Source organism: Argopecten irradians, chromosome 2 (genome assembly GCF_041381155.1).
Source record: "Argopecten irradians isolate NY chromosome 2, Ai_NY, whole genome shotgun sequence".
Taxonomy (NCBI): domain Eukaryota; kingdom Metazoa; phylum Mollusca; class Bivalvia; order Pectinida; family Pectinidae; genus Argopecten; species Argopecten irradians.
Window position 1 is genome coordinate 71,159,283 of NC_091135.1, and position 12,144 is coordinate 71,171,426.

Here is a 12,144-nt window from a genome sequence, read left to right on the forward strand (position 1 = left end):
TCTAATCCACACATATGGCCCATTGACCAATACCTACCTGACTTTATCTAATCCACACATATGGCCCAGTGACCAATACCTACCTGACTTTATATAATTCACACGCATATGGCCCATTGACCAATACCTACCTGACTTTATCTTATCCACACATATGGCCCATTGACCAATACCTACCTGACTTTATCTAATCCACACATATGGCCCATTGACCAATACCTACCTGACTTTATCTAATCCACACATATGGCCCATTGACCAATACCTACCTGACTTTATCTAATCCACACACATATGGCCCATTGACCTACCTGACTTTATCTTATCCACACATATGGCCCATTGACCAATACCTACCTGACTTTATCTAATCCACACATATGGCCCATTGACCAATACCTACCTGACTTTATCTAATCCACACACATATGGCCCATTGACCTACCTGACTTTATCTTATCCACACATATGGCCCATTGACCAATACCTACATGACTATTTTATCCACACATATGGCCCACTGACCAATACCTACCTCACTTTTATCTTATCCACACATATGGCCCATTGACCAATACCTACCTGACTTTATATAATCCACACATATGGCCCATTGACCAATACCTACCTGACTTTATCTTATCCACACATATGGCCCATTGACCAATACCTACCTGACTTTATCTAATCCACACACATATGGCCCATTGACCAATACCTACATGACTATTTTATCCACACATATGGCCCACTGACCAATACCTACCTGACTTTTATCTTATCCACACATATGGCCCACTGACCAATACCTACCTGACTTTATCTAATCCACACACATATGGCCCATTGACCAATACCTACCTGAACTCATATAATTCACACATATGGCCCATTAACCAATACCTACCTGACTTTATCTAATCCACACACATATGGCCCATTGACCAATACCAACCTGACTTTATCTTATCCACACATATGGCCCATTGACCAATACCTACCTGACTTTATATAATCCACACATATGGCCAATGACCAGTACCTACCTGACTTTATCTTATCCACACATATGGCCCATTGACCAATACCTACCTGACTTTATCTAATCCACACATATGGCCCATTGACCAATACCTACCTGACTTTATCTTATCCACACATATGGCCAATGACCAGTACCTACCTGACTTTATCTAATCCACACATATGGCCCATTGACCAATACCTACCTGACTTTATCTAATCCACACATATGGCCCATTGACCAATACCTACCTGACTTTATCTTATCCACACATATGGCCCATTGACCAATACCTACCTCCACTAACCAATACCTACCTGACTTTATCTAATCCACACGCATATGGCCCATTGACCAATACCTACCTCCACTGACCAATACCTACCTGACTTTATCTAATCCACACATATGGCCCACTGACCAATACCTACCTGACTTTATCTGTCATCTGGACACTGTCCACTAAGATCTTCTGACCCATTGGGAAATTCTTGACATAATAGCTCATTTTAAAGTCTGGCACACTGTAAATCTGATGGAGTAATCCAAGGCACATGATCAACAGAAACAAAAGAAATTCAAGATACAACATTATCATAGTTATTTTTCAAGGTTATAAAATAATAATAGTGCCAGGTCTCTCAACTTTGTCATATACAGAACGTTTGCCTAAATTACAACTTCCAACGTTAGCATATAGGCAGTCACGTGGGGAAGTAATGTACAAAATACTTTCTGGAAAATACAATAAAGAAGTCGCAGATTTGTTTTCAATCAACCAGGGGTCAAGTTCCCGCAGACATGATTTGAAGGTGAAAAAAAATAATAAAAAAAAAATCTAAATATTAAAAGATGTATACACCTTCTATGATTATTATATTGTGAGTATTTCAGGGTGAAGAGTACGAATAAAAGGTTAGATTTTAGCTATTTTTTCCCATTTTTTCCAGTCTTTATCAAATTTAATAATATATAAACTGAGTTGTCGATTCATCCGAGTTCTTATCAAGCAAATTCAACTGTATTTCAATATCAAACAGGAATTACTGTATTTCAACATCAAACAGGAATTACTGTATTTCAACATCAAACAGGAATTACTGTATTTCAACATCAAACAGGAATTACTGTATTTCAACATCAAACAGGAATGACTGTATTTCAACATCAAACAGGAATTACTGTATTTCAACATCAAACAGGAATTACTGTATTTCAACATCAAACAGGAATTACTGTATTTCAACATCAAACAGGAATTACTGTATTTCAACATCAAACAGGAATTACTGTATTTCAACATCAAACAGGAATTACTGTATTTCAACATCAAACAGGAATTACTGTATTTCAACATCAAACAGGAATTACTGTATTTCAACATCAAACAGGAATTACTGTATTTCAACCATCAAACAGGAATGACTGTATTTCAACATCAAACAGGAATGACTGTATTTCAACATCAAACAGGAATGACTGTATTTCAACATCAAACAGGAATTACTGTATTTCAACATCAAACAGGAATGACTGTATTTCAACATCAAACAGGAATGACTGTATTTCAACATCACACAGGAATTACTGTATTTCAACATCAAACAGGAATTACTGTATTTCAACATCAAACAGGAATTACTGTATTTCAACATCAAACAGGAATGACTGTATTTCAACATCAAACAGGAATGACTGTATTTCAACATCAATCAGGAATTACTGTATTTCAACATCAATCAGGAATTACTGTGTTTGACATTTACTTACCTCTAATACACCATTCTCGCGACACATTAGAGCCCAGTAAGTTGGACTGATCTTTCTACTCTTGGTCTCCTTCTTGGGCCTTTAAACACATAACTCCTCAATATTTATTTACAGTAATGAGTAGGATGTAGTGCTACTTTTGATATATCCAAGTACACAAATAAAATACAGGTAAATTGTATTATCTCTATCTGAGTAATGCCTTCAATTTACTTTGCATAATCACATATAAATAGAGGATGTTATTACATGTGCATCTAACGATAATTATGACATGGCCATATAACATGGCTAGACGGGCCAGTTCATCAAAATTTGCCACTATTCTTTATAACAATACAATAAAATTAACCAAACATTGAAGCCACAGATCTTACCCTTGCGACTCTGACCGCATGCTGACGTCAAACGAAGATGTAAACACAGAGGTGTCTGTCTCTCCATACAGAAGCTCGTCTTCATCGTCAATGTTTCTTAAAATGACAAGAAAACAAATGGAATAAAATAGAAAAAGGATATCTTATTTTCATTTCATTTTTTCCATTTTGACCTTTTACGCAGTATCTAATGTAAAGGCCTGGTATCAGTGATGATGACCTTTGACCTTGACCTACTTGTGAACATTGTTTTCTCTCTCTTTTACTTACTCAGTATCTAGTGTGAAGGCCTTTTCTATAGAAGGTTTTGTCTCCTTGGTTTCGGTGATGATGACCTTTGACCTTGACCTACTTGAGAACATTGTTTTCTCTCTCTTTTACTTACTCAGTATCTAGTGTGAAGGCCTTTTCTATAGAAGGTTTTGTCTCCTTGGTTTCGGTGATGATGACCTTTGACCTTGACCTACTTGAGAACATTGTTTTCTCTCTCTTTTACTTACTCAGTATCTAGTGTGAAGGCCTTTTCTATAGAAGGTTTTGTCTCCTTGGTTTCGGTGATGATGACCTTTGACCTTGACCTACTTGAGAACATTGTTTTCTCTCTCTTTTACTTACTCAGTATCTAGTGTGAAGGCCTTTTCTATAGAAGGTTTTGTCTCCTTGGTTTCAGTGACGGTCTCCTCAACTTCCTCTGTCTGTGTTGCCATGGTAGTAAACATCCCACTAAGATCTTTATATAGACACATGGTCAGCAGGGGAGAATGCTGGAAATAGTAAAACAAATGGTCAGCAGGGGAGAACGTTGGAAATAACAAGTAAATTGGTGGAATTTCCATCCCCCGCTTTCAGGACATATTATAGGTAAACATTAGGTTTAACCTTGGTTGAAACATGAAAAAATAAACTAATTATTACACAGGAAATAGCAGAAATTGACATTTTTAGTACATCAAAGGGCCATAACTCCACTACATAATGTCGGCCAAAAGTGGCAATCGAACTTGACCAAGCCCTTAAGGCATTTGACTTTGTTACCAAGTTGGAAGAAAATCAGTAAATATTGTAGGAAAATGGCAGAAAATAATTTTTTTTCTATCAAATCAAAGGGCCATAACTCTGCTAAATAAGGTTCGTCGTAAGTGGCGATCAAACTTGGATGAGCCCTTAAGACATTTAACTTTGTTACCAAGTTTGAAGATAATCAGTAAATATTTATTACAGTTATTGTACGGAAGTGGCAGAAACGAACTTTATTTTAGTTCAAGCAAAGGGCAATAACTCCGCTAAATAAGGTCTGTTGAAAGTCGCGATCGAACTTGGCCGAGTCTTTAAGGTATTTAACCTTGTTACTAAGTTTGAAGAAAATCGGTTCACATTTGTTACACTAATTATTAGGGTTGTAACGAGTATCCGAGTACTCGAGTATTCACGAATTATTGAGAAAGATCGGATACGAGTATTCGTTACTCCTTATATTTGTGGATCGCGATCTTTCAAAAGCAAAAAATAATACCTTCTTTAATGCTGTCATAGCTCAAAAATGTGAAGGAATGTACACTAAAATCTGAATATCATCGATGTTTTCACTTTGAAGTAGACCGGAAGTACACAAGAGCTGCGTGAAGTAAAGCTAGCAACATGTTATTTTCGTATCCACGCTTCGATGCAGTGTTGTGAATTCTTCATAAAATAATTATGATAAAACATAATTATTGAATTCTAGAGATGTAAAAGATGATAATTGATTTCGTTTTCATTACGGGTCGGAAATATGTAAAAATACGAATATATTACATTAGGCTACTGAGTATGTAGATGTGAACCCTATGTCAAAAACGAAAGGTAGGCTAATTATGAGTCAAAATCATAAATCACTTGATTAAAAATAAAAACTATAGGCCTAGAACCAAATTAAATTGTAACTGCTCTTACAGATTTAAACATTTTTTTCTTAATCTCAATGTTTATTCTGTATTTGACCAAAATAAAAGTAACAGTGAAAATATTTTCAAATGGTTATAATTATTTATGCCTTACCATGATGATTTCATGCCGTAATTGATGTGCAGTAGTATTTTTGAGATGACGTCATTTCAAAATTCAAATGATTTGATTTTTTTACAGTTGCAGTGACTGAATCCTGCTGCACTTCACCTGTAACTCTATTGCTTAATGATAAGGAATGTAAAACTGCTAAAAATGGTTTTATTATCAATCAAACATTTATCAATATATAAGAGCATTATTGATTTAACAATAAAAACAGTTTCGACTTAAATTGAATCTTTTGCTTGTATCTAACTGGTGATTCGTGGTCCGATCTGTGAATCGTCAACCTCGAATCGTGGATCGGATCGGATCGCCACATGTTAGACAATCCACAGCCCTACTAATTATACGGAAATGGCAGAAAATGACGTTTTTAGTAATTCAAAGGGCCATAACTCCGCTAAATAAGGTCTATCGACAATCGCGATCGAACTTAGCCGAGCCCTTAAGGCATTTAACCTTGTCACCAAGTTTGATGAAAATTGATTTACATTTATTACAGTTATTGCACGGAAACGAAGTGTGACAGACAGAAGGTAGTTAGACGACCAAACCCAAATTAATATCCCCCGTTTCAGAGAAAGCGGGGGATAATAAAACACAGGGTCAGCAGTGGAGAATGCTGGAAATTGAGCCTTGATACCTACCTGAGACACGGAGGGTCGAGTGGTTATAAGCCGGGCACCGTTGATATCCTCCTTCATTGTCAACATGGCAATCTGGCCAGAGCTTGCCATCAGTAACACATATGGATCAGCTAGAGAGCAGTGGACGAGGGGCGCACCGATGTCAACCGGGATGTGCTGGATTTGTTTTACTGTAAAATACACATTGATTATATCACAATAACATACTCAAACTATGAATAAACTAGAACACTGACATGTCAGAAAGGGCCAAGCTCAATGTGCCTTACGATTAGAAAATGATTGATGAAAGTATAGTACAAGAGATCCTAGAGGGATCTTGACACCTACCAAAGAATGATCTATGTCTGACAATGGAAAGAGATCTTTCCTCTGTTTGTTAAACTTTAAATATTAAAAAACAATGGCTGCCTGTTGACCATCTCGTTGATGGATTGCTCTCAAAATACAATATGCACAACAAGGGTCCTAGAAGAAACTTACCTATGAAATTTGAGACATTTCTCTTTAGTACTTTCTGAGAAATAGAGGTAATAATTTTCAACTACCAAACTCCAAAATGTCTGCCTGTCAGCCTTCATGTTGACTGATTGGGTCCAAAATGCAATATGCACCACAAGGGCACTAGGGGAACCTATATATGAAATTTGAGACAGATCCTTTGTCACTTTGTGAGAGAGCTGTAACCTACATATGAAATTTGAGACAGATCCCTTTGTTACTTTGTGAGAGAGCTGTAACCTATATATGATATTTTGACACAGATCCCTTTGTTACTTTGTGAGAGAGCTGTAACCTATATATGAAATTTGATACAGATCCCTTTGTTACTTTGTTTAGAGAGCTGTAACCTTCATATGAAATTTGAGACAGATCCCTTTGTTACTTTGTGAGAGAGCTGTAACCTATATATGAAATTTGAGACAGATCCCTTTGTTTCTTTGTGAGAGCTGTAACCTATATATGAAATTTGAGACAGATCCCTTTGTTACTTTGTGAGAGAGCTGTAACCTACATATGAAATTTGACACAGATCCCTTTGTTACTTTGTGTGAGAGCTGTAACCGATATATGAAATTTGAGACAGATCCCTTTGTTACTTTGTGAGAGAGCTGTAACCTATATATGAAATTTGAGACAAATCCCTTTGTTACTTTGTGAGAGAGCTGTAACCTATATATGAAATTTGAGACAGATCCCTTTGTTACTTTGTGAGAGAGCTGTAACCTATATATGATATTTTGACACAGATCCCTTTGTTACTTTGTGAGAGAGCTGTAACCTATATATGAAATTTGAGACAGATCCCTTTGTTACTTTGTGAGAGAGCTGTAACCTACATATGAAATTTGAGACAGATCCCTTTGTTACTTTGTGAGAGAGCTGTAACCTATATATGAAATTTGAGACAGATCCCTTTATTACTTTGTGAGAGAGCTGTAACCTATATATGATATTTTGACACAGATCCCTTTGTTACTTTGTGAGAGAGCTGTAACCTATATATGAAATTTGAGACAGATCCCTTTGTTACTTTGTGAGAGAGCTGTTACCTATATATATGAAATTTGAGACAAATCCCTTTGTTATTTTGTGGAGAGAGCTGTAACCTATATATGAAATTTGACACAGATCCCTTTGTTACTTTGTGAGAGAGCTGTAACCTATATATGAAATTTGAACACACAGATCCCCTTTGTTACTTTGTTACTTATGTAACCTATATATGATATTTTGACACAGATCCCTTTGTTACTTTGTGAGAGAGCTGTAACCTATATATGAAATTTGACACAGATCCTTTGTTACTTTGTGAGAGAGCTGTAACCTATATATGATATTTTGACACAGATCCCTTTGTTACTTTGTGAGAGAGCTGTAACCTATATATGATATTTTGACACAGAGATCCCTTTGTTACTTTGTGAGAGAGCTGTAACCTATATATGAAATTTGAGACAGATCCCTTTGTTATTTTGTGAGAGAGCTGTAACCTACATATGAAATTTGAGACAGATCCCTTTGTTACTTTGTGAGAGAGCTGTAACCTATATATGATATTTTGACACAGATCCCTTTGTTACTTTGTGAGAGAGCTGTAACCTATATATGAAATTTGACACAGATCCCTTTGTTACTTTGTGAGAGAGCTGTAACCTATATATGAAATTTGAGACAGATCCCTTTGTTACTTTGTGAGAGAGCTGTAACCTACATATGAAATTAGAGGCAGATCCCTTTGTTACTTTGTGAGAGAGCTGTAACCTATATATGAAATTTGAGACAGATCCCTTTGTTACTTTGTGAGAGAGCTGTAACCTACATATGAAATTTGAGACAGATCCCTTTGTTACTTTGTGAGAGAGCTGTAACCTATATATGAAATTTGATACAGATCCCTTTGTTACTTTGTGAGAGAGCTGTAACCTATATATGAAATTTGAGACAGATCCCTTTGTTACTTTGTGAGAGAGCTGTAACCTATATATGAAATTTGAGACAAATCTCTTTGTTATTTTGTGAGAGAGCTGTAACCTACATATGAAATTTGAGACAGATCCCTTTGTTACTTTGTGAGAGAGCTGTAACCTATATATGATATTTTGACACAGATCCCTTTGTTACTTTGTTTAGAGAGCTGTAACCTTCATATGAAATTTGAGACAGATCCCTTTGTTACTTTGTGAGAGAGCTGTAACCTATATATGAAATTTGACACAGATCCCTTTGTTACTTTGTGTGAGAGCTGTAACCGATATATGAAATTTGAGACAGATCCCTTTGTTACTTTGTGAGAGAGCTGTAACCTATATATGAAATTTGACACAGATCCCTTTGTTACTTTGTGAGAGAGCTGTAACCTATATATGAAATTTGAGACAAATCCCTTTGTTACTTTGTGAGAGAGCTGTAACAATTTTCAATTATCAAAATCTAAGATGGCTGGCTGTTGGCCATTTTGTTGACTGATCAGACACAAAATACAATATGCGTAACTAGGGCCGTAAGGGAATCTAACTATGAAATTTGAGACAAATCTTTTTTGTACTGTCTGAGAAACAATCTTTAATTATCAAAATTCAAGATGGCACCCCTGCCAGCCATCTTGTTGACAAATCGGTCCCAAATTGCAATATGCACCACTAGGACCCTAGGGAAACCTACCTATGAAATTTGAGATTGATCCCTTTAGTAATTTCTGAGAATAGCAGTAACAATATTGAACTATCAAAATCAAAGATGCCTGCCTGGCGGCCACCTTGTTGACGGATCAGTCCCAAAATGTAATATGCGGAACCTAGATCCTTGGGGAACCTACACATGAAATTTGAGACAGACAGACAAGCGGACAACCTGATTACTATAAGCACTCGCATCTCGATGCAGGGCCCTAATTAGCATTATTCAGCTGCTTTTAGGACAGACATCACTAAACAACAGTATATGGTTTAGAAGGATACAGTACCATACACTAAACATTGGACGATCGTTAACAGGACATTAAACATTAATTAACGTATTACTCCGTTTTATACAGGTTAATCAGTATAACTAGGCAGTGGTTACCCCCCCTTAGATGCTACAGTAGACGCCTGTAGGAGACCCCCTGTATCATGTATTTATAAGGAGAGTGTAATTATCTCCCTTCAGTAACGGGACGCCTGTAGGAGACCCCTGTATTATGTATTTATTAGGATAGTGTAATTACCTCCCTCCAGTAACCGGACGCCTGTAGGAGACCCCGTATTATGTATTTATTAGGATAGTGTAATTACCTCCCTCCAGTAACCGGACGCCTGTAGGAGACCCCCTGTATTATGTATTTATTAGGATAGTGTAATTACCTCCCTCCAGTAACCGGACGCCTGTAGGAGACCCCGTATTATGTATTTATTAGGATAGTGTAATTACCTCCCTCCAGTAACCGGACGCCTGTAGGAGACCCCCTGTATTATGTATTTATTAGGATAGTGTAATTACCTCCCTCCAGTAACCGGACGCCTGTAGGAGACCCCGTATTATGTATTTATTAGGATAGTGTAATTACCTCCCTCCAGTAACCAGATGCCTGTAGGAGACCCCCTGTATCATGTATTTATAAGGAGAGTGTAATTATCTCCCTACAGTAACGGGACGCCTGTAGGAGACCCCTGTATTATGTATATATAAGGAGATTGTAATTACCTCCCTCCAGTAGCTGGACACCTGTAGGAGACCCCTGTATTATGTATATATAAGGAGATTGTAAATACCTCCCTCCAGTAGCTGGACACCTGTAGGAGACCCCTGTATTATGTATTTATAAGGAAAGTGTAATTAAAGCCTCCATTAACCAAACACATGTAGGAGACCCCTGTATTATGTATTTATAAGGAGAGTATAAAATACCTCCCTCCATTAACCAAACGCCTGTTGGAGACCCCTATATTATGTATTGATAAGGAGAGTGTAAAATACCTCCCTCCATTAACCAAACATCTGTTGGAGACCCCCTGTATTAGGTATTTATAAGGAGTGTGTAAAATACCTCCCTCCATTAACCAAACGTCTGTAGGCGACCTCTATATTATGTATTCATAAGGAGAGTGTAATTACCTCCCTCCAGTAGCTGGACACCTATAGGAGACCCCTGTATTATGTATTCAAAAGGAAATTGTAATTACCTCCCTCCAGTAGCTGGACGCCTGTAGGAGACCCCTGTGTTATGTATTTATAAGGAGAATGTGATTTCCTCCCTACATTAACCAAACGCATGTAGGAGACCCCTGTATTATGTATTTATTAGGATAGTGTAATTACCTCCCTCCAGTAACCGGACGCCTGTAGGAGACCCCTGTATTATGTATTTATAAGGAGAGTGTAATTACCTCCCTCCAGTAGCCGGACACCTGTAGAAGACACCTGTATTATGTATTTATCGTTGCCAATGTTACCAGCGAAGATAGTGGCAGTCTGTGTACTAAAACCACTATGGTCCAGCTCCATGATTTCCTGGCCAGTCTGAAGAATCTAAAACAGAAACTTTCCAATACAAACACAACGAGCAAACACATAGTGTTACTGTATTTTCTAGAGTATTTCCCTGAAAATCGGGAGAGCGACCTATACACCTATACACCAATGCGACTTATCTGTGGAGGAAAACCAAAACCTGATGGTGTTTTTTGCATTTTTATGTGTGAAAAAAATAAAAACATTGTGTTAATCTAAAGCAGCAGAAACTTTCCTTATACAAACACAACAGTCAAAAACATAGTGTTAATCTAAAACAGAAACTTTCCTTATACAAACACAACAGTCAAAAACATAGTGTTAATCTAAAACAGAAACTTTCCTTATACAAACACAACAGTCAAAAACATAGTGTTAATCTAAAACAGAAACTTTCCTTATACAAACACAACAGTCAAAAACATAGTGTTAATCTAAAACAGAAACTTTCCTTATACAAACACAACAGTCAAAAACATAGTGTTAATCTAAAACAGAAACTTTCCTTATACAAACACAACAGTCAAAAACATAGTGTTAATCTAAAACAGAAACTTTCCTTATACAAACACAACAGTCAAAAACATAGTGTTAATCTAAAACAGAAACTTTCCTTATACAAACACAACAGTCAAAAACATAGTGTTGTTAATCTAAAACAGAAACTTTCCTTATACAAACACAACAGTCAAAAACATAGTGTTAATCTAAAACAGAAACTTTCCTTATACAAACACAACAGTCAAAAACATAGTGTTAATCTAAAACAGAAACTTTCCTTATACAAACACAACAGTCAAAAACATAGTGTTAATCTAAAACAGAAACTTTCCTTATACAAACACAACAGTCAAAAACATTGTGTTAATCTAAAACAGAAACTTTCCTTATACAAACACAAGTCAAAAACATAGTGTTAATCTAAAACAGAAACTTTCCTTATACAAACACAACAGTCAAAAACATAGTGTTAATCTAAAACAGAAACTTTCCTTATACAAACACAACAGTCAAAAACATAGTGTTAATCTAAAACAGAAACTTTCCTTATACAAACACAACAGTCAAAAACATAGTGTTAATCTAAAACAGAAACTTTCCTTATACAAACACAACAGTCAAAAACATAGTGTTAATCTAAAACAGAAACTTTCCTTATACAAACACAACAGTCAAAAACATAGTGTTAATCTAAAACAGAAACTTTCCTTATACAAACACAACAGTCAAAAACATTGTGTTAATCTAAAACAGAAACTTTCCTTATACAAACACAACAGTCAAA

The 12,144-nt window shown here is 36.3% G+C and overlaps 1 protein-coding gene across 1 annotated transcript in view; it reads right to left on the bottom strand.

Moving 5' to 3' along the window:
• The window catches only part of LOC138312926 (cleavage and polyadenylation specificity factor subunit 1-like), an 85,151-nt gene that overhangs the window by 21,982 nt on the left and 51,025 nt on the right, over positions 1-12,144 (bottom strand). The window contains 6 exon segments of the mRNA XM_069253637.1: positions 1,456-1,556; positions 2,795-2,873; positions 3,172-3,267; positions 3,787-3,935; positions 5,868-6,037; positions 10,736-10,877. Of these exon segments, the coding sequence (XP_069109738.1) occupies positions 1,456-1,556; positions 2,795-2,873; positions 3,172-3,267; positions 3,787-3,935; positions 5,868-6,037; positions 10,736-10,877 (737 nt within the window).